The following is a 21,746-nucleotide window of genomic DNA, read 5'->3' on the forward strand; positions in this document are numbered from 1 at the left end:
ATTTGAATGCAAAATTTTCAACATCGATCGCTGTTTTCAAATTGGATAATATACTGGCACCACAGCGACCCACATGATGTTAATGGCGATTTTAGAGCATACAGCCCTGAATCTTTCAAAGTGCAGAAATTCAGCAAACAGGCCTCTCTTTACATAGCAACAGGGAAACTGTCTGTACATTATCTATATAGACTCCTCTTACTGCTAAGAACAGAGAGTTACTATTGGCTGTTTTGTAAGATCAAGAGGGTTTTTTTAGACTGAGAAGAGTTTAGAGAGAGACAGAAAGCAGGTGGAGAAGGATAAGTGAGCAGTTTGGAGTAGGGAGAAACAACTTTTCTCTCTCTGGTTACTCTATATACTCGAATATAAACTGACCCAATTATAAACCGAGGTAACCTTTTCCCCCCAAAAAAGGGGGATAAAGGTTCACTTGAATATAAACTGGGTGCCTTGCACCCAGCCCTCCTTCCCTCCCTCCTTCCTGCCCAGCTCAGTACCCAGCCTCTGAAGTCCACGGCAGGCCTCTCTTAAGCTCTGGTAGTCCAGTAGTGAGCCAGGACAGCAGCGATCCTTCCCACTTCCTGTCCTGGCCAATTGTTAACCACGCCACCTCCCAGACCCATTGCAGGCCTTCCGTGGGCCTGCCCTGCCTTAAGCCCTGGCGGTCCAGCAGTGAGCTGGGACAGAAGCGATCCTTCCCGCGTCCTGTCCCAGCCTGGCCAACTGTTAACTACCCTGCTTCCCTCCTGCCTCCCAGATCCCTCTCCAACATACCTTTTGAACTCTGGTGGTTTAGCAATGAAGTGAGGTAGGTGCGATTTTTCTTTGCTCCTGCCCTGTGTGGAGCCACGATCAGAAATGGCTGCGCAAGTTCCCAGGGCAGTCTCGTGAGTTCTCACTGGCAGGATTGGAGATCAGACACTACATGCCTCTTTTATCTTGGGGCTCTGAGACAATCCTGGAAGAATCCAGTTCCCTGTTTGGGTCCAGCAGCAAAAATGCCTCTCTGGCATTCGACCAGGGGGACAATCCTTTGGCCTGCCAGCTATTCAAGTTGGTCTCTGTCCACCATTTTATAATGGATGTGATAAAGTAAGTGAAGCTGGAGGCACAGCCTTCTACTTCCCAGTGCACGGTCATGAGCGGCTTCAAGGGAAAAATGCTTGAGAGAGGGGTGACATGATCGAGACATTCAAGTATCTCACGGGCCGCATCGAGGTGGAAGAAGATATCTTCTTTTTCAAGAACAAGGGGGCATCCGTGGAAAATCAGGGGCGGGAAACTGCACGGGGACACCAGGAAATTCTTTTTCACTGAAAGGATAGTTGATCGCTGGAATAGTCTTCCACTTCAGGTTATTGAGGCCAGCAGCATGCCTGATTTTAAGGCCAAATGGGATAGACACGTGGGATCTATTCACAGAGAAAGGTAGGGGAGGGTCATTGGGGTGGGCAGACTAGATGGGCCGTGGCCCTTATCTGCCATCTATTTCTATGTTTCTATGTTACCTGAATAGTTCAAATCTATTTTATTAAGCAACAGTAAAGACAACAGCAATAACAACCATGTGATACATTTTCGTCAAACACCCGCAGAGGACTGTACTCTTATGTCCTCCCCGGACCCACCCTACCCCCACCCCCCAACAAAGAAGCCCCTCCCCCCCACCCACCCCTCCCCATCCCCCCAGAGATACAGAAAAACTCATAAGCAGGGATCAGCATAGACACCGAGAAGCACAGTGTCAGAGGTGGAGTCTATTCAAGACCCGACTACGACTCTCAGGAGTCAAAATGTTCAAATATGGAGTCCAAGTGTGAACAAAGTCTCTGCTCCGGCGTCGAGAAGGACTAGCCAAACGGGCCTCCCAACCCATAAGTTCATGAAGGCGATTCCTCCAGTACCAGAATGAAGGTGGTTCAGAAGACAGCCAGCAGCATAAGATACATTTCTTCCCCAAAATAAAACATTTACTAAGAAATAATTTTTCATAAGAATTGTACATATACAAGAATGAGAAATGGGCAAACAGCATAGACTGCACGGATACTGGCACAGGGGTCCGCAACAAGCCCTGTAAAAAGGAGGCCATTTCCGTCCAGAAGGTCTGAATCCCCTCACAACTCCAAATACCATGAAAATAAGAATTTACCTCCACCGAACAGCGGATGCATAACTGAGTATCAATGCAACCCATATGGTAAGCCTGACTCTGGGAAGCGTAGGCCCGCAGGACCGTTCGAAAGTGACATTCACGTAGCTCAGCACTATGTACCAAGCCCGCCGTTCGCTTCAGGATTTTTAACAAGAAATCGTCCCCCAATACCCTACCCAAGTCCCGCTGCCATGCCTCCAAAATACCAGGGAAAACCCTAGGCGGGCAAAGGGCCAGAATCCAGCCATGCAAAGCAGATATAGAGACCCTAGGATCAGGATCTGCAGCCAAAAAAGTACAGAGCTGGGTCCCAAAATCCCCCTGCAAGGAAGTCCCCTGAAGGGAAGCCACATAGTGACTAACTTGGCAATAGGCAAATGGAAGGCCTATCTCAGGGACCCCCCTCCCCGCCAACTCAGCATAAGGTAAGAGAGACCCATCATCCCGCAGAACATGCCGCAACTGTTCCACCCCTCGCGCCCTCCAACGACCGAACACGGAGGGTCCAACCCCCGGAGGGAAAGCTAAATTCCCCACCAACGGTAGGAATACACTAGAATGAGCATCCTGATTCCACAACCGAAGAATTTGATGCCACACTGTCCACATGGACCGAAACAGAATACTACGCTTACAGGGTCGCGGTAGTTTAGACAACGGGGCATGGAGGAGATACAAGAGATGAAGAGGATAGAAATGATCCCGCTCCAGAGAGATATCCGTATAAAAAGAGGTACCCAACACCCAATCACTAAGGTGACGAAGCAAACAGGCCTGGTTATAAACCCTGATGTCAGGCACCCCCAAACCACCCCCGTGGGCAGGCCCCACCAACAGGGACCATTTCAGTTTAGGTCTACGTCCACCCCAACAAAACCGGATCAATAGGGAGGTAAGGGAGCGAATATCCCTCTGCAACAAAGAAAGGGGAAGAGTCTGAAGAACGTACAGCCACCTCGGGAAAACAACCATACGAAATAAATGAATACGTCCCAACAAAGACAGCGGCAACGCCTGCCATTTGGCTAGCAACAATTTAGTATCCGCCAGGAGTTTATCTATGTTAAGACGATATAGTTGGGCCACATCCATAGTCAGCCTAATCCCCAGATATCTGAAAGAGGTGTCAGCCCAGCGCAACGGGAAGCTATCCCCCCACCGCTGAAGATGAACCGAGGAAGCCAGCGCCTCAGATTTTGCAAAATTCAAGGCGAAGCCAGAGAAATCTCCGTATTCCCTGAGACTTTCCAACAATACGGGCAAGGAACTCTGCGGGTCCGTTAAAAAGACCAAGAGATCATCCGCAAACACCGCCAGTTTAAAATGGGAATCTCCCAGGACCAATCCCCGAATTTCCGCATTTGCCTGAAGCTCCCGAAGTAAAGGATCTAAGGAAAGCACAAAGAGGAGCGGCGACAAGGGACAGCCCTGGCGAGTCCCCCGGCCAATAGGAAAATAACCCGAGCAAGTCCCATTAACCAAAATCCGCGCCTCTGGATCACTATACAATGCCTGGATTGCACCAAAAAAGAAGGGGCCCAAACCGTACGTCCTCAGCACCACAAAAAGGTAACCCCACCGCACCTTATCAAACGCTTTCTCTGCATCAAAACTGATGAGCATGGCGGGGCTACCATCCTGTCCCACCCGTTCTAACGCCAACAAGATGCGCCGGATATTCTTAGCCACCGGCCTATCCCGCACAAACCCCACTTGAGAGTCTGAGATCACCGACGGCAAAACACGCGCCAGACGGTTAGCCAAAAGTTTGGCCAAAAGCTTTGCCTCGTAATTCAACAATGAGATAGGCCGATACGATTCAGGCAAAAGAGGGTCCTTACCTGGCTTCGGGAGAACTATAATAGACGCTCGATTTACATAGCGAGGAAGAAAGCCCTTGGCAACACTCAAATTATAAACCTCAGCCAGCACTGGCGCTACGTCCGTCACCAACAACTTATAGAACTCACTCCGAAACCCATCAGGGCCCGGCGCCTTGCCCAACGAACTGACCCCTTTCGCCCCCTCCACCTCCTCTGCGGTAATAGGCAGATCCAAGGCGGCAGCATCCCGCTGAGATAAACAAGGCAAATCGAGGCTGTCAAGATAAAGTTGCCCATCCAAAAGCTCGGGGCCTGGATCCGTATACACCTCAGCAAAAAACTCCCGCAATAATTCACATATCTCCCCCGGCCGATGATACAGCACCCCAGAAGAGCCCCGAAGAGCCGTTATGCCCTCCGGTCCACCCCTCGGATGCGCCAGGCGGGCCAACAATCGACTGCTCTTATTCGCAAACCGAAATAAATGAAACTTAAAATATTCCCTCGTCCTCAAAGCCCGAAGATGCAGCAATTCGTTTAGTTCCTGCTGGACCTCTAAAAGCTGCGCCCGAAGCAGGAAGGAGGGCGCCCTACCATACTGGCGTCTCAACACAGTCGCCTTCCGTTCCAAAGCCAGAATCTGCCTACGCTTTCGCTTCGACTCCCCGGCCACATAAGAAATGACATCCCCCCGTAAGACAGCTTTAGCCGTCTCCCAGTAGAGAATGGGATCATCCCGATGCTGCTGATTGTTAACTTGAAAATCACGCCAGCGCTGTATCAAAAACTCGTGAAAACGGGTATCCCTATACAGGTAACAGGGGAATCGCCAAGACCCTCTATTGCTCCGCGAGTCTCCCCAGGTCCACCGAAATCCCACCCAAGCATGGTCAGATATTTCAATGGGGCCCATATCAACCCCCACTACCCGGGGAAGCAGCTCGCGAGAGATGAGGATAAAATCAATTTGGGAAAGCGTCCCGTGCGCCCTGGATAAGTGGGAGTAATCCCTCTCCAACGGGTGCAACACCCGCCACACATCCAGCAACCCCAAGGTGGATTCCAAAAGCTGCCCGCCCGTATAGAGTTTAGAGGTCTCTCTTCCCACAGAGGCAGAGCGATCCAACTTCGGATCTGGCACCTCGTTAAAGTCCCCGCCCACCAGCATCGGGACCTCTCCAAACTGCAGGAGATGATTGCGAAGCCCCCTAAAAAACCTGGCCGATGGATTATTAGGAGCGTAGACATTACAGAGCAAAAGAGGCCTATTATCAAGTAACACTAAGGCAACGATGTAACGCCCACCAGGGTCGCGGAGCACCTTCTGAGTCTGTAGGCGAAGGCCCTTACGGATCAAAATAATAACACCTCCCTTTCCCCCCACAGCGGGCGCCTCCAAATAGGAACCTACCCACCAGGAACAGAGCTTGGCATGTTCCACCGAGGACAAACGGGTCTCCTGTAAAAAGGCAATAGAGGTTTTAGAACGATTCAAACGCTGCAAAATTTTTGAGCGCTTAATGGGGGAGTGGATCCCCCCAACATTCCAAGAAGTTAAAGTGTAGTCCAGAGCAATCCACTCACTAGACAAGTCACACAAGAAAAAAGAAACAGTATAGTACCAGAGAAGCGTCCCAGCCACCGCTCCCCCGGCTGCTCGCCACCCCTCACCCCATGAATCAAGCCATACCCCTGCCACCAAGTCAAACCCCGAACACAGATTCCCCATACCCCCCCCACAATTCTCCCCAATGCCCCACAACAGAAACCCCGAAACCCTTCAGAACCCCCCTCCAACCACCCCCCTCCCCACCCCTCGAACCCCCTCCCACAACCCAACTCCACCCAATCTACACCCAAGACACCCCAAGGAGGGCATCACTTCCAGGAAACTAGTTACACCTCCCACGGGAATAATGACCAATACCCCCTGACCCGCAAACCCCAAAACTCAGAAAACAGTGAGAGCAGCCTCCATCAGCCAACCCCCCAAAACACTCAACCCTCCCCTCCACGAACACCACAGCCACACCACCTACCCGCTAACACACTGTCCAAACTAAACCCCATTACTCAAATACCCAGAAAGGTCAGGAACAGACCCTACGAACAAAGAACAGGCAGGGCAACCCCCCTCCTCCCTCACAGATACCGCCCAGACAAACCTGCAAGAAAACACAGATACCCAACTCCAAGGGAGAGGAGAGAACCCCCCAGTCCAAACTCAAACCACAAATCTGACCCCCGATATGGGTCTCCTCAGTCCACAGCCGCTCCCTGCGGAGGAACCTCAGGCAACATCTCCGTCACAAAGCGCTGCGCGGCCTCCAAGGTGTCGAAATGATGAGCTCTGCCCAGATGTGTCAACCTCAGACGAGCCGGGTACTGTAGAGAAAAAGCAATGTGACGCTGGATGAGCCGGGTGCATAAAGGCGAAAACTTGCGTCGTGCCTGAGAGACCTCCGCCGAGTAGTCCTGGAAGCACAGTATGGGCTTGTTGTCATACACGAGCTTCTTGCCCTGCCGCATTGCCCGCAGGACCTCCATCTTGTGATGATAGTTCAGAATACGGCAAATGACCACTCTAGGTCTGTCAGCATTCTCTCTCCGCTGCCCCAAGCGATGCGCCCTCTCCACCCGCAAGGGGCCCGAGGAAGAAGATAAAGACAAAGACTCAGGCAACCAGCGTTCCAACAGCGCCCCCAGCTCCACGTCCCGCACCGATTCAGGCAGGCCAACAAACCGAAGGTTATTCCGGCGGGACCTGTTCTCCAAATCATCCACCTTGGCACGCAACGCCGCCAACGCTGAAGTGTGGGCAGACTGCTCCTGGGCAAGCCGCTGGACGCGATCCTCCGCAGCACTCACCCTCTGCTGAGTCTCCTTGACCTCCGATGTGAGGGAGGCAAAACGCTGGTCCAGCGTGTCCAGTTTATCAAGGATGCGCTGCAGTTTGTCCCCCAGAGAGCTCTCGAGGGCAGCTTGGACCTCTGTCGTAACTGCGGACACCCATGATGAGTGCGGAGCCTCCGGCGACGGGGGCGCCACGGGATCCGCTGCCTTGGCGTCTGGTTGCTTACGCCGCTCCCTATCCATCCGGACCGCCTTAGTTGCCATGGCGATCCCCCTCTAGGCTCCCAAAGCTCACTGTGCCTCCAGGAAGCTCCACAGCACAGGAAGAAGATCAATCCCAGAATCCGGCCCGCAGAAGAAGAGCCGCTCCGTGCACCGGGGTCAGAGTCCCAGCCAGCTGCCTTCCACTGCACCACATGGCCCCCGGGAGACCCAAGATCGACACCGCAGGTCAGCTAGGAGGACGGCCACAGAGCCGCGCCGCACCCCCAATAAACTCCTCAACGCGGGGAGACGACCACTCCCTAGTGCAGACCCGCAGGGGGAGAGCCGCGCCGCGACCCAGCAGAGCAGACTCAGGGCCGCACGCTACTCACAGCGCCACGTGGCCGCCGGCCGTCCCGATAACGGAAGGCAAAGCCGCGGAGGAAACTTCTTCAGAGTTGCTCCGCTTCTCCAGCAACCTCCCCAGCGCCGCCGCCGACCCGAACCAGGAGGATAAGTGCAGATTAGTTGCCGCGCTGTGGTCAGGTGTAGCGGAGCTGTAGCAGGACGCTGTCTACAGCTCCATGTTTCCGCCGGAAGTATGTTACCTGAATAAATTCATGTAAACTATTCTGAGCTCCCCTGGGAGAACAGTATAGAAAAAAAATAAAAATAAATGAGTGGATCCAGTGCTCAGACCCCCTTTTTTCCCAGCGCTTCTGGACATCACTGGCTTAGTCACTGAGCAGTGGGAGACCCCAGAAGGCTCCTTAAGGATTGCAAAGGCTATGTCCAGGCTCTACCCGATGGCATCAGAGTTCCAGCAGATGTTTAATCAACCAAAGGTAGACTATGCAGTGGCCCAGATCACCAAACACATGGCTCTCCTGAGAGAGGGAGGAGTTATGTTGAAAGATGCAAGGTGGACGTGGTTTTATGTTCAATCTATTTTATTGACAAAACATGTCTGACAACAGAAACAAAAAGCATAAAGTACAGTGTGAACAATTACAAAGCGAAGGGGGCCATTATCATAAGACTCTCTTCATATACAGCAAAATATTAGAAATTATGTAGAAAGACATGACTATCACATTAACCCTATACATATGCCCACCTCTCCTCAAAATTGGAAATAGCCTTGTGTCATTAAAGCCAGTGTATCACGCCAAATCATTGAGAATCGGACTTCTGGCTGTCTGTGGTAGAGAACAAAGATACGGGTCCCATAGTGGTAGAAAAGGTTTTTTTACACTTTACAGACAAACGAGCAAGGAGCCCTCCTGAATGTGATGATTAAACATGGTCACTATAAGCTTCAGGGTATCGGGCCCTAAGAGTTTGTAGAACTCGGCCCTGTAGCCATTGACACCAGGCTGTTCTTATGTTCTAATAAAATGATTAAGAGGAAAATATTTTTAAAAAGAGAATTAGAATACCACAAGAGTACAAGAGTCACCAGAAATTTTTTTTCTTTAATTCTTGTCTTGTGTAATTGGATGCACGTTGCAGGGATTCCCAGATGTTTGAATATTTGGAAGAATATCCAATTGGGATCCTGCCAGAGCTGGAGAAGTATACAGGGAGGCAGGTGCAGAATGGGTTGTTCATCATCACCCTAGAATATGGCAAGAACTTCTCTGGACCTGACAAAGATGTCTTTTACAAGAACCGTGCAATTGGAGAGGCTCAATATGCTTGGCAGTCCAACTTCCTGCATCCTGTCATCTATTTCTACAGACACCTGCCAACAGGTCAGTGCAGTGTCACACTTCAACCCTCGGTCTTGAAACACCAGGACCTGCCTATTGATTCAGTGGAAGTGCTCTGGGCTGCCATGGGCTCAATTTCTAGTACAGGGAACTGTTTTATGCTTGTTGAAGAACAATATAGTAAATAAATTACATTATTATGAAATCTGTACTCCCTAAGTGAAAGGGGAATGAAGCCATAAACAATGTGCAATGGTGACACCTAGTGGCTGGATTTAGAATCTATGATTGCAGGGTTCCAAAGGATCCTTTGTGAATATCCATTGATCGAGGACTGATGCTATAGTGACCAGACTAGATATGTTTTGGAGAGCAGATGAAATATGAGAATAAATCCCCAGGTAATTGTGAATGAATAATTGTGGAAGCATACGGATTGCAGTTCCAGCTGAGCTGGAAGTGCAGAGGAGTAGGATGAAACTGCTAGATTCAACACAAATGAAAAGATCGGTGCCTTCAGTACACACTTAGTCAGTTGGGGATATGCCCTGGGGTTCACCTATCCTGTTTTCAACTCCTTCATGCTCTTGCATCAGGTCATTTCAGGCACACACCAGCATCTGAATGCAGTAGAACCAGTGCTGCCTTCAGAGTGTGGACAGGGTTGTAACTCAATTTATCTCATGATCCCAAAGACAGGAGGCTCTTTCCACCCCTTTCTTGACCTAAAGGAGTCTGTGCCTGTCTCTAGGTTGCTCATTTTTGGATGGAAATACTGTTTTGCAATCGCCTCAGCCCATCCAGATAAGTTTATGAACTCCCTGTACCTTTCAGAGCCTTTCCTCCTTATACCTAGTAGGGCAGACCATAACACTTTCTGGGGCATTTCCAGTTTTGGGCCCTGCTGTTCAGTCTGTTGACAGCCCCTCGCATCTTCTCCAAGATGAAGGTGGTGGTGGTGATGAACTTATGCAATCAGGACATTTGTTGCCTTCCTTACCTGTTGGGTAGTGAACCAGGCAAAGAGCCATCTAGCCATCTGGAATACTTGGGGTCTCGTTCAAAATTTTCTGATGTCAGTGTTTTTCATGGAAGGTCCAAAAGCACTACCTGTGCAGCTTGGAAGCCCCATGAATGGAACTGTCTCCACTTCTGGGATCCTTAGTAGCAATACTTTGGGCTCAAGCCCCCATGCATCACCCCCCAGACAGCTCTCTTGTCCTAGTGGGCTCCTGTTTCCCAGTATTTTGAACGTCATTTGCCTATTACCCTCAGGGCTTGGTAATCCCTAGCTTGGTGAGACAGTCCCAGTCACCTCTTAAGGAAGGGTGCCACTGGATCCTCCTGATTGGTGGTGACCATCGATGTGAACCTTCTCAGTTGGGGAGCTCATTGTCTGGGTAGACTGCTGCAACAGTGTTGGTCCTTCCTGGAGACTTTATGATCCAGGGCGGTGCATTTGACTCTTAACAGAATTCCTTCGTCTGGTCCGGGGGAGTGCAGCTGGGGTAATGGCAGACAATGCAACGGCAGTTGCCTGCATGAACAAGCAAGGAGGCACAACAGTCAAACAGTGGCTCTTGAGGCTGCAGCTCTTTCTCACTGGGTGGAGTGAAACCTCATGGCACTATAGGCAGTCCACACTGCTAGCAAGAACAGTGTTCAGGCAGACTTCATTAGCCATTCTATGCTGAACTCAAAGGAGTAGGCTCTAAGTCAGGCAGTCTTCCAAGCTCCACCTAGACTGGAGGGCACAAACAGTCTTCAACCTCATGACCTTGAATGGGAATACTAAGGTGATGCGCTGGTTCAGCTGAAGACAAGAGGCCTTGATGGGCATAGCTGCCCTAGTTCAACAGTGGCCCAGGGAGGAGCTTCTGTACATCTTCCCACTATGTCCTTTGATAAGCCAGGTCATTTGGAGGATAACATGGCATTCCTTTCTGGCTCTTCTGATGCTTTAGATTGGCCCTGATGCATACCTTGTTTGGTGCCTGGTAGAGTACCCACTTTCTTTTTCCAGGGGTCACAGGTTGCTTAGACAAAGACCAGTTGAAATGGAGGATCCAGATCCCTTCTAGCTTATGGTCAGCCCCTGAGAGGAGGCACCTAGTGAGATGGGATTATTGCCACGTTGTTCAAAGCTCATAAGTCATCCCTTTTTGGCTTATGTTTGGGTCTGCTGAATTTCTGAGCGTTGATATCAACAACACTCAGATCCTGGAGGTGTTCAACTTTCTAAGGCAAGGATTTAATTAGGGCTTTGTGCTTAACTCCCTCAAAGTCCAGCTGGCAGCTTTTTTCCTGGTTACAGGGCCAAGGTGCTGGGTATCTCGCTCACTGCTCAAGGGTCATTGCTTGGTTTCTCACTCACTTGTGGCTTCCAGTTCACCAGCTCTTCCCTCTTCAGATTTGAATTTGGTCCTCAATTTACTTTGGAAGTTCCCTTTGAGGGTGGCTTCATTCAAGGATCTCACCTTGAAGATGGTCTGGTGGTGATTGCCTTAGCCAGGAGAGTGTCATGGCTTCAAGCATTTATCTTTGGGACCCATACCTCTTCTCAAAGGATTTGGTGACCATCTGCACGGTCCTTTTTTTTTTTTTCTCTCAAAGGTGATCTCTCCCTACCACATGAATCAGGAGGTCTGTTTGCCATTTTGCTTCAACTGGTGTGCAGATTTGATAACCCAGAGGCTTCATAAGCTGGATGTTTGTAGAGTTCTGCTTTGGTATCTCTGATCATTCCATGTTTCGATTATTGCAACAGTTTGTTGCTAGGCAATCCTAAGAATATATTGAAAGCAATCCAAGTTGTACGAATAGTGTATGTGTGTGTTTACTCTTCTTTATAAGATTTTCCTGATGTCAGTAGTATTGACCACAAAGCTACATCTTTATCAACCACCAAGACCATTGAGATTGACTGATGCAACATTATTGAGCGTGCCCCCTTTTAGGGTAGTTCAGCTGGAAGAGTATCGATCCTTTAAATTTTATATAATAGGTCCAAAGTTATGGAACTTAATAACATATTATTTAAGATTAGAGCAGGATTTGAACGTTGTTTAAAATGGCTTAATATAATCACTACTGTATCCTACTCTTTTTTTTTTAAATTTCTTTATTCATTTTAAAACTTTCAACAAGTAATTCATTATACAATCATATACACTATAATAATACTTATTATTCATACATTCACTGAAATCAAACTATAACTTCGCCCTCCCATCCTTCTTCCAATATAATCATATAATTTTATACATATAAAATCATCCCCCCTCCCCCTTATACTTCAATAATCAAAAGGAGAGAAATAAATTATTAATTACTCAATTAAAATTATTCCTTACAATAATTTGTTAATGGCTCCCAGACCTCCATAAACATTTTATAACTTCCTCGTTGGACAGCTATTATTTTCTCCATTTTAAAAATATGGCACAATGAATTCCACCAAAAACTATAAAATCTATCATAATTTTTCCAATTCCTCGTAATTTGCTGAATAACAACTCCTGTCATTATGAGTAAAAACTTATTGTTTTTATTAGATATTTGACTTTTTTTCCCTCATTGAAGTTCCAAATAATATCGTATCATATGAAAATGCCACCGGATTTTCAAGTAAATTATTAATTTAACTCCAAATAGATTTCCAAAAATTATATATTAAAGGGCAAAAAAAAATAAACGATTCAATGTTCCAGGTTCAAGACTTAGAGCTATCTAATTTTTGCAAACGCACCGGGGTCCAGAATGCTCTATGTAATAGAAAAAACCAAGTCTGTCTCATAGATGCAGACACTGTACACCTCATCCTCCAAGACCAAATTTGTGGCCATTGAGACGCAGTAATTTGATGCTTGATCTCAATGCTCCAAATGTCCCAAAGACCATTTTTTGGTTTTTTATTCATAAATCCAGATATTAATTTATACCACTGAGCAACCTGGTGCCGCAGGAAGTCCACCTGAAAACACAAGAAAGGCAAACTGTACTTATTATTGAGATTTGACCATTCAGGATACCAATCTGTATCCTACTCTTATTGTGGGTGTGAACTGTGACGTGGTAGAGATGATCATGCCAATATTGAAATGCATCAACATTTCTCCCTCATCCCCCGGATCATGTGCAGCATCTTTCACCACTGCCCACCAGCCCCATGCTCAACATTTCTCCTTCTATTACCCCTCTCCAGCACATGCCACATCTCTCCCTCCATTCTCTCCACCACTATGTCCAACATTCCTCCCCCTTGTATCCCTTTCAATGTCCCACTGTTTTCTCTCCACGACCATATCCAACATTTCTCCCTCTCATCCTTCTCTTCCCATGCATCTCTACTTCACTCTTCTCTTTCTCTCTATGCCCAACAATTACTACTTTTGAGAACCAAAGTGGCCTTCTTTTCCTCTTACTTTTATTTGCCCCATAGAAATGTTTGTCGCCCTTACAATAACTCCTTTCAATTTTGCCCACTCATTTCTACTCCTTCTAGACACTCCCATCCAAACAATTCCTTGATGTAATCCCCCATCCGAACAAAATTAGTTATTTTGAAGTCTAGAACCTTTACTTTTGAATGAGCCTTCTCTACCTGTTTTAATATTAAACTGTACTATGCAGTGATCACTGGATGCCAGATGATCACTTTCACCGTTTGTAAGCACAAAGTCCAGTATGATCTCATGCTGTGTGGGTTCCATTACGAACTGCTGGAACAGTTCTCCTTGTAGAGAATCCAGGATCTCCCTAGTTCTAGAAGACCCCGCAATAGGGATACCCCAATCAACATCCGACATGTTAAAATCACCTATTAGTAAAACGTCCCCTTTTTTAGATATATTCTGAATGTCTACTGTTAAATCTCTGTCCACTTCTTTCGTCTGTGAAGGAGGCCTGTATTTCACACCAATGTAAATATATTCATCATTCCCTCTTTCCAAATTGATCCACAGTGCCTCTTCCTTGCCCTGTAGATCCTGTAATTATCCCAGGACAAGCAGGCAGCATATTCTTAACGCATGAGTGATGTCACCGACGGAGCCCCGGTACGGACACTTTTACTAGAAAGTTCTAGTTGGCCGCACCGCGCATGCGCGAGTGCCTTCCCGCCCGATGGAGGAGTGCGTGGTCCCCAGTTTCTTCATTTCCGCGGAGCGAAGAAGATGCATGTGTTTTCAACGGCCGTTGAAAAACTAATTTTTGCCTTCCCGCTCGCGTATTTTCTCACTTATTTCTATTTTTCTTATTCGGATTCCCTTATTTTTGCTTTCAAAAAAAAAACTCGGCGAGTTTTCCTTATTTTTTCAAGCCGGCCCCAGCGGGGCCTGTTGCCACCATACAGGCCTCCAGATTCGATTTTGCGGAGGCTGTGTTTCCCTTCATGCCCCCTCAACCGGGCTTTAAGAAGTGCCAGCGGTGTGCACGCCCGATCTCTCTCACCGACCCGCACAATTGGTGCCTCCAGTGCTTGGGTCCAGAGCATCGGGCTGACACCTGCACCCGCTATGCTACGCTTAAAAAGCGCACTTTAAAGAATAGGCAGATCAAACAAAATATTTTGTTTGGTACCGGATCTGCCATGGAACCTGCCACGACGTCGACGGCACCTCCAAAGTCGGCACCGACTACGTCGACACCACCGGATCCTTCTTCGGGGTCGCTGGGCCTAGGTAAGCCGGCTAAGAAGCCTTCCACTTCTCTGGAACGCCCTCCTACCACGGTCGCGACGCCGACCCTTCCGGCACCGCACCGACCCCGTAAACGCTCTGCTCCGATATCGGTGAGTGCCTCGTCATCGGCCTCCTCATCGCCGGAGCGTAGAGCGGCACCTATGGTACCGAAGAAGAAAAAAGCGGTACCGGTGCCCCCCCTGGATGACCGCATCGCGGCCATACTCCAATCCCAATTACAGGAGCAGCTGCAGCAACAACTACAACAACTGTTGCTGGCCCCGCACCTTCCGGTACAGGACCGATCTGAGCCTCGCACTGTCCCATTGGTGTCGACCCCCTCGGTACCGATTAATACCTCCATGCCGGTACTCTTGGCTGAACCGCCTACAGTGCATGCCCGTGCCGCTGCCGACCCTTCCCGGTCCCAGGAACGACATCGGTCTTCCTCACCCGGTACCGCCTCGGTACGCTCAGGCAAATCTCTCTCAAAGACCCGCCATACCGAGCCTTCCACGCCGACGTCCAGACGTGCACACCCCGACGTTAGGGACCCGGACTTATGGGAAGACTCCCCACACGGTACTGAAGAGGACACTTCGTCGACCGACGAAGAACCCTCCATGGCTGACACCGTTTCCAAACCGGAACAGTCCTCTTTCTCTAAATTCCTTAGGGAGATGTCAGCAGCTCTTTCTATCCCATTAGAGTCTGACTCTAAAAAGTCTCAGGCTTTCCTAGATGCCCTAGACTTTGAGCAACCTCCCAAGGAATTTTTGAAGTTACCCGTCCACGACATCTTACGGGAAACATTTTACAAAAACTGGGAGACTCCCCTCACTGTTCCCGGGGCCCCTCGCAAACTGGATAGCTTGTACCAGGTCATTCCAATCCCAGGGTTTGACAAGCCTCAATTGCCCCACGAATCTCTCCTGGTGGAGTCCACCTTGAAAAAACTCAGGGTTCCAGTGTATATGCTTCCACCCCTCCTGGCAGAGAGTGAAAAACTATGGATAAATTTGGTAAGCGCCTTTTCCAAAATGCAATGTTAGCAAATAGAGCAAACAATTACACCTTCCACTTCTCCTTCTACATGAAGCATCTGGTGCAACAACTCTCCTCCTTACAAAAATATCTTCCGGAACGTAAGGTCCCCCTCTTCCAGCAGCATATTTCCAGCCTTCTCCAACTCAGGAAGTTCATGATTCGCTCCATTTATGACTTGTTTGAGCTGACCTCTTGAGCATCTGCCATGGCTGTTGCTATGCGCCGTTTGGCCTGGCTGAGAGTCTCTGACCTTGACATTAACCACCAAGACCGCCTGGCTAACGCACCTTGTCTGGGTGACGAACTCTTCGGCGAGTCCCTAGACTCGACAACCCAGAAGCTCTCAGCACACGAGACCAGGTGGGACACTCTGGTCAAGCCTAAAAAGAAGACTCCACCTGCTCGCCCCTACAGACAACAGTCTTCCTACCAGCGCAGGTTCTCGGCCAGACCTCTCAACCCGCCTCAGCAACAGTCTCGCCGTCCTCGTCACCAACATCAACCTCAGGCTCGATCGCAGTCTCATCAGCCTGCCAAGCCTCTTCCTCCATCAAAACCATCTCAACCCTTTTGACTCCTTTCTCCAGGGCATAGCCAGTCTCCCACCGTCGCTACCTCTTCCTCAGCCTATCGGAGGACGTCTTCAGCTCTTCCTCAGCCGTTGGGAGGTTATCACTTCGGACCAGTGGGTCCTCAACATCATTCGCCACGGCTACTCTCTCAACTTCCAGACTCTTCCACCAGACAATCCTCCCATCGAGTCTGCTTCTCACTCCTCCCAATCCCTCCTCCTCCTGAGGGAGGTCCAATCCCTCCTTCTTCTCAATGCCATCGAAGAGGTGCCTTCGGACCAAAGGGGTCAGGGATTCTACTCCCGCTACTTCCTGGTTCCCAAGAAAACAGGAGATCTCCGTCCCATCCTTGATCTCAGGGACCTCAACAAGTGTCTGGTCAAGGAGAAGTTCAGAATGCTCTCCCTTGCCACGCTTTACCCTCTTCTCTCTCAACACGACTGGCTATGTTCCCTAGACCTCAAAGAGGCCTACACCCACATCCCAATCAATCTGACTTCACGTCGCTACCTCCGATTTCAGATACAACACCGTCACTATCAGTACAAAGTGCTCCCCTTTGGCCTCGCATCATCGCCCAGGGTGTTCACCAAGTGCCTTATTGTGGTGGCGGCCTTCCTCAGGTCTCACAACCTCCAGGTGTTCCCCTACTTGGACGATTGGTTGGTGAAAGCACCTACGTCTCCACTTGTGCTACAAGCCACTCATCACACCATCTCTTTCCTCCATCTCCTGGGGTTCGAGATCAACTACCCCAAGTCGCATCTGCTTCCCTCACAGCGACTTCAGTTCATTGGAGCAGTTCTCGACACCACTCTGATGAGGGCGTTTCTCCCCTCCGACCGACAACGGACCCTGCTCCACCTCTGTCGTGAGGTGCTCCTCCATCACTCCATCCCAGCCCGGCAGATGATGGTCCTCCTGGGCCACATGGCCTCGACGGTCCATGTGCTTCCTCTGGCGCGACTCCACCTCCGGACGCCTCAATGGACTCTTGCCAACCAATGGTCGCAAACCTCGGATCCTCTTTCTCATCCCATCTCTGTGACATCGTCTCTTCAGCAATCTCTTCAATGGTGGTTGAACTCCTCAAATCTTTCCAGGGGTCTACTCTTTCATCTACCCCCTCACTCCATGACCATAACCACAGATGCCTCCCCCTATGCGTGGGGAGCTCACCTGGGAGATCTTCGCACCCAGGGACTCTGGACCCCTCAGGAGCGTCAACATCACATCAATTTCCTGGAACTCAGAGCCATGTTCTATGCTCTCAAGGCCTTCCAGCACCTTCTCTACCCTCAGGTTCTTCTCCTGTGCACAGTCGCCATGTACTATATAAACAAGCAAGGCGGCACCGGATCTCCCCTCCTCTGACAGGAGGCCATCCGCATCTGGACCTGGGCCACGGCCCACAGTCTCTTCCTCAAGGCTGTCTATATCCAGGGCGAACAGAACTCCCTGGTCGACAATCTCAGCCGCATCCTTCAGCCTCACGAGTGGACTCTGGATCCTCCCACACTCTGCTCCATCTTTGCTCAGTGGGGCACTCCTCAGGTGGACCTCTTTGCAGCTCCTCACAACCATCAGCTGCCCCAGTTCTGTTCCAGACTCTTCTCGCCTCGTCTGGCCCCGGATGCATTCCTGCTCGACTGGACGGATCGGTTCCTCTATGCCTTTCCTCCCCTGCCTCTGATGTTGCGGACGTTATCCAAACTACGCAGGGACAGAGCCACCATGATTCTCATCGCTCCTCGGTGGCCTCGCCAACACTGGTTCTCCCTCCTGCTCCAGCTCAGCTCCAGGGAGCCCATTCCTCTCCCTGTGTTTCCTACTCTACTTACGCAGCAGCATCAGTCTCTACTACATCCCAATCTGTCCTCGCTCCACCTGACAGCTTGGTTTCTCTCGGGCTGACCTCTCCAGAGAATCTGTCTCAGCCTGTCCGTCGTATTTTGGATGCCTCTAGGAAACCGGCCACCCTCCAATGTTACCATCAGAAGTGGACCCGGTTCTCCTCTTGGTGTCTACTACATCATCACGATCCCACCTCATTGGCGGTGGAAACTGTACTGGACTATCTGCTCTCTCTCTCCGACGCTGGCCTCAATCTACCTCAATTAGAGTCCACCTCAGTGCCATCACTGCATTTCATGAGCCTATCCTCGGAAAACCTCTTACGGCTCATCCCCTGGTTTCCCGGTTCATGAGAGGCCTCTTCGATGTCAAACCACCTCTGAAGCCTCCTCCAGTCGTCTGGGACCTGAATGTGGTTTTATCAGCCCTCATGAAACCTCCGTTTGAGCCTCTTGCCACAACTTCACTCAAATTTCTTACATGGAAGGTGCTTTTCCTCATTGCCATCACCTCTGCCAGGAGGGTTAGTGAGCTGCATGCACTGGTTGCCGACCCACCTTTCACTGTTTTTCACCATGACAAGGTGGTTCTGCATACCCATCCTAAATTCCTTCCCAAGGTGGTCTCGGAATTTCACCTCAACCAGTCCATTGTATTGTCTGTCTTTTTCCCTAAGCCCCATTCTCATCCTGGGGAACAGGTGTTGCACACGCTGGACTGTAAGCGTGCCCTTGCATACTACCTTGACCGTACCAGGGCTCACCGCTCGTCCTCTCAGCTCTTTTTGTCCTTCGACCCTAACCGTCTAGGTCGTCCTGTCTCTAAACGGACGCTTTCCAACTGGCTTGCTGCCTGCATTACGTTCTGTTATGCTCGGGCCGGTCTTTCACTGGAAGGTGCTATCACGGCCCACAGGGTCAGAGCTATGGCTGCTTCTGTGGCTTTCCTCCGTTCCACTCCCATCGAGGAAATCTGCAAGGCTGCCACTTGGTCCTCAGTTCACACGTTCACTACTCACTACTGTCTGGATACCTTCTCCAGACGGGATGGACACTTCGGCCAATCTGTGTTACATAATTTATTTTCCTAATGGCCAACCATCCCTCCTCCCTCTCTGTTAGCTTGGAGGTCACCCATGCGTTAAGAATATGCTGCCTGCTTGTCCTGGGATAAAGCACAGTTACTTACCGTAATAGGTGTTATCCAGGGACAGCAGGCAGATATTCTTACGTCCCACCCACCTCCCCGGGTTGGCTTCTTAGCTGGCTTATCTTAACTGGGGACCACGCACTCCTCCGTCGGGCGGGAAGGCACTCGCGCATGCGCGGTGCGGCCAACTAGAATTTTCTAGTAAAAGTGTCCGTACCGGGGCTCCGTCGGTGACGTCACCCATGCGTTAAGAATATCTGCCTGCTGTCCCTGGATAACACCTGTTACGGTAAGTAACTGTGCTTTATGTGGCTTTAATATGATCTGTAACATATAATGCTACTCCCCCTCTTTTTCTTCCTACCCTGTCTTTCCTGAACAGAATATAGCCTGGTATAACTAAATCCCAGTCATGGTTCTCCGTGAACCATGTCTCCGTGATCGCACACTATATCTAACTCATCTTCTTCCATCAAAGTTTCTAGATCCAGAATCTTGTTTCCCATACTTTGTTTCCCATACTTGAGCATTAGTATATACTGCTTTCCAGATATTTCCCCCTTTTCTCTTCCGTGTAAAGGTATTCAGTGATTTACTTACCTGAGGGCTTATACTCACCCAGGGACTTTGATCATCCTGCTCCATCACTTCTAGTTTAAAGCCCTCTTCAGTAGATTAGGTAGTCTTCTTCCAAAACACTTCTTCTCTTCTTTGATAGATGCACACCATCCCTGCTCTAAAGCCCTTGGAAAATCATCCCATAGTCCAGGAAGCCAGCTTCTCTACCCTGGCCTTTACCCTGCGCACCTGACTGCTTCACCTTCTCTCCCAGAGCCACAGTCACATTTGATACGTTCGCAGGGGTACATGGCTGTATCATTTGTTCCAACATGGATGAGTTTCAACATGGATAATAGTTATCAGATTTGATGAGTCTCAGCAATCTCTCCATAGCATCCTGGATTTTGGTACCAGGCAGACAGCATACCTCCTGGGACATCATGTTTGGCCTGCAGATGGATACTTCTGTACCCCTCAGAAGGGAATCGCCAACCACCACTACCTTATACATCCTAGTAGTCACGGATCCAGTAATTTGGGGGATTTCAAGCTTTGGTCCTTCCTCCCTCTGGGATGCTCTCATCCCCACTTCCAGGGTAGCATACCAGTTCTTCATTTCAAGGGTGGGTGGAGTCATAATAACAAACATGCAGGATTTCATAATCTGAGTCCAGTTGTCTTCTCTCAGCACAGCCTCTTCTTCCCTACTGCTGGAAATCATGAACCATTTCATTGATGTACCTCTCATTCTCACAGATGCTTCTCAGTCTTGCCACCTCCTCTCTCAGTTCCTTTACTTCCTTCATGAGGGACTCAAGCTGAAGACAGCTTGCACATGGAACCACTCCCTTTGCCTGGGTAACATTTTCTGTTGCAACCTAAAATACTGACCTAGACTAAAATACTTTTTTGTATAAAACTCTAACAGAGACTCTAAAGGCTACACTATTTCCTAACTGATTTTGCTGAGCTAAAAAAGAGAACTACAATGAAGTAACCTACTGAAACTTAAGTTTACTTTTCCCAAGTTTGAATGCTAGCAGACAAAATATTCCAATGGATGTTTTTTCTCCTTAGCAGAGCAGATCCTCCTTAAAAAAAAAAACAAACAAAAAAAAACCTGACACCTTTCCACACCCTACTCCTGCATACTGCTTCTACCTGTCTCTGTGCTGTCGCTAAGTCTCCCCCCACTTAGCATTTTGTTCCACACAGGATCCAAACAAGCTCTGCCTCTCAGCTTAAAAGGCTTCCCAAGTTCCATCATGAAACCTCCCTTCTGGCTCCTTTTTCTCTTTCTCTGCTCTTCTCTTAAGATCTCCCTCTGCCTGATACCCCCCTCCCCCAACATACCAGACTCCCCAAATGTCACTATTACCTGCCCCGGCCTCAAAATTCCCACGCTGATGCGCACCAGAAGTCACTCTTACAAACAAAAACACCGCAAAGCCAACCTCGCCTCTTTAAAGCCTGTGCTCCCCGCCAACCTTCCCAACCACGCCCCTGACTCCCTAACCCCAGTCCCGTTACTTTACTGCAACGCCAGATCCGTATGCAACAAGACCCAAATTATGAAAGACCTTCTCGCGGACTCTGATCCTGGATTCTTCTGCATCACAGAGTCCTGGATCACCAAAGACGATCTCTATACACAAAACGAGCTATGCCCTCAGGGCTACCAAGGCCTCTTTTCTCCTAGATTAAACCGAAAAGGAGGCGGCCTGGCACTCCTCTACAAATCTTTCTTTGATGTTCAGCTCCTCGAAAAAGGCAGCCATCATTCACTAGAATACATGTTAGCCTCAGTCAATGATGAGCTCCATCTTCACCCACTGGGTATCTTACTATTATATCGCCCACCCACCCCCTGGAGCAATTCCTCCGAGCTTGTTTACAAGACCATATCTAACGCATTCCTCAAGTTCCAAAGACTACTGATCATCGGAGATATTAACCTCCACCTCGATGACACCACCTGCAAGGATGCATCTGGTTTCAATAATTTCCTCACATCCCTTGGCTTCTCCCCCCCTGTCCCCTCTCCAACCCATGATAGAGGCCACACACTAGACATCATCAGCTTCCTCGATCTCACGGATTACAAAACTTCGACCGATGACACCCGTTGGGAC

General features: G+C 49.3%; 1 protein-coding gene across 3 annotated transcripts in view; it reads left to right on the forward strand.

Annotated features, from left to right (window-relative positions):
• The window catches only part of FOXRED2 (FAD dependent oxidoreductase domain containing 2), a 78,885-nt gene that overhangs the window by 45,203 nt on the left and 11,936 nt on the right, over positions 1–21,746 (forward strand). For all 3 annotated transcript variants that reach the window (XM_033935124.1, XM_033935123.1, XM_033935125.1), the window contains one exon: positions 8,551–8,792. In XM_033935124.1, the coding sequence (XP_033791015.1) occupies positions 8,551–8,792 (242 nt within the window). The remainder of the gene's footprint in view (positions 1–8,550; positions 8,793–21,746) is intronic.

The sequence above is a fragment of the Geotrypetes seraphini genome, chromosome 2 (assembly GCF_902459505.1).
Source record: "Geotrypetes seraphini chromosome 2, aGeoSer1.1, whole genome shotgun sequence".
Taxonomy (NCBI): Eukaryota; Metazoa; Chordata; class Amphibia; order Gymnophiona; family Dermophiidae; genus Geotrypetes; species Geotrypetes seraphini.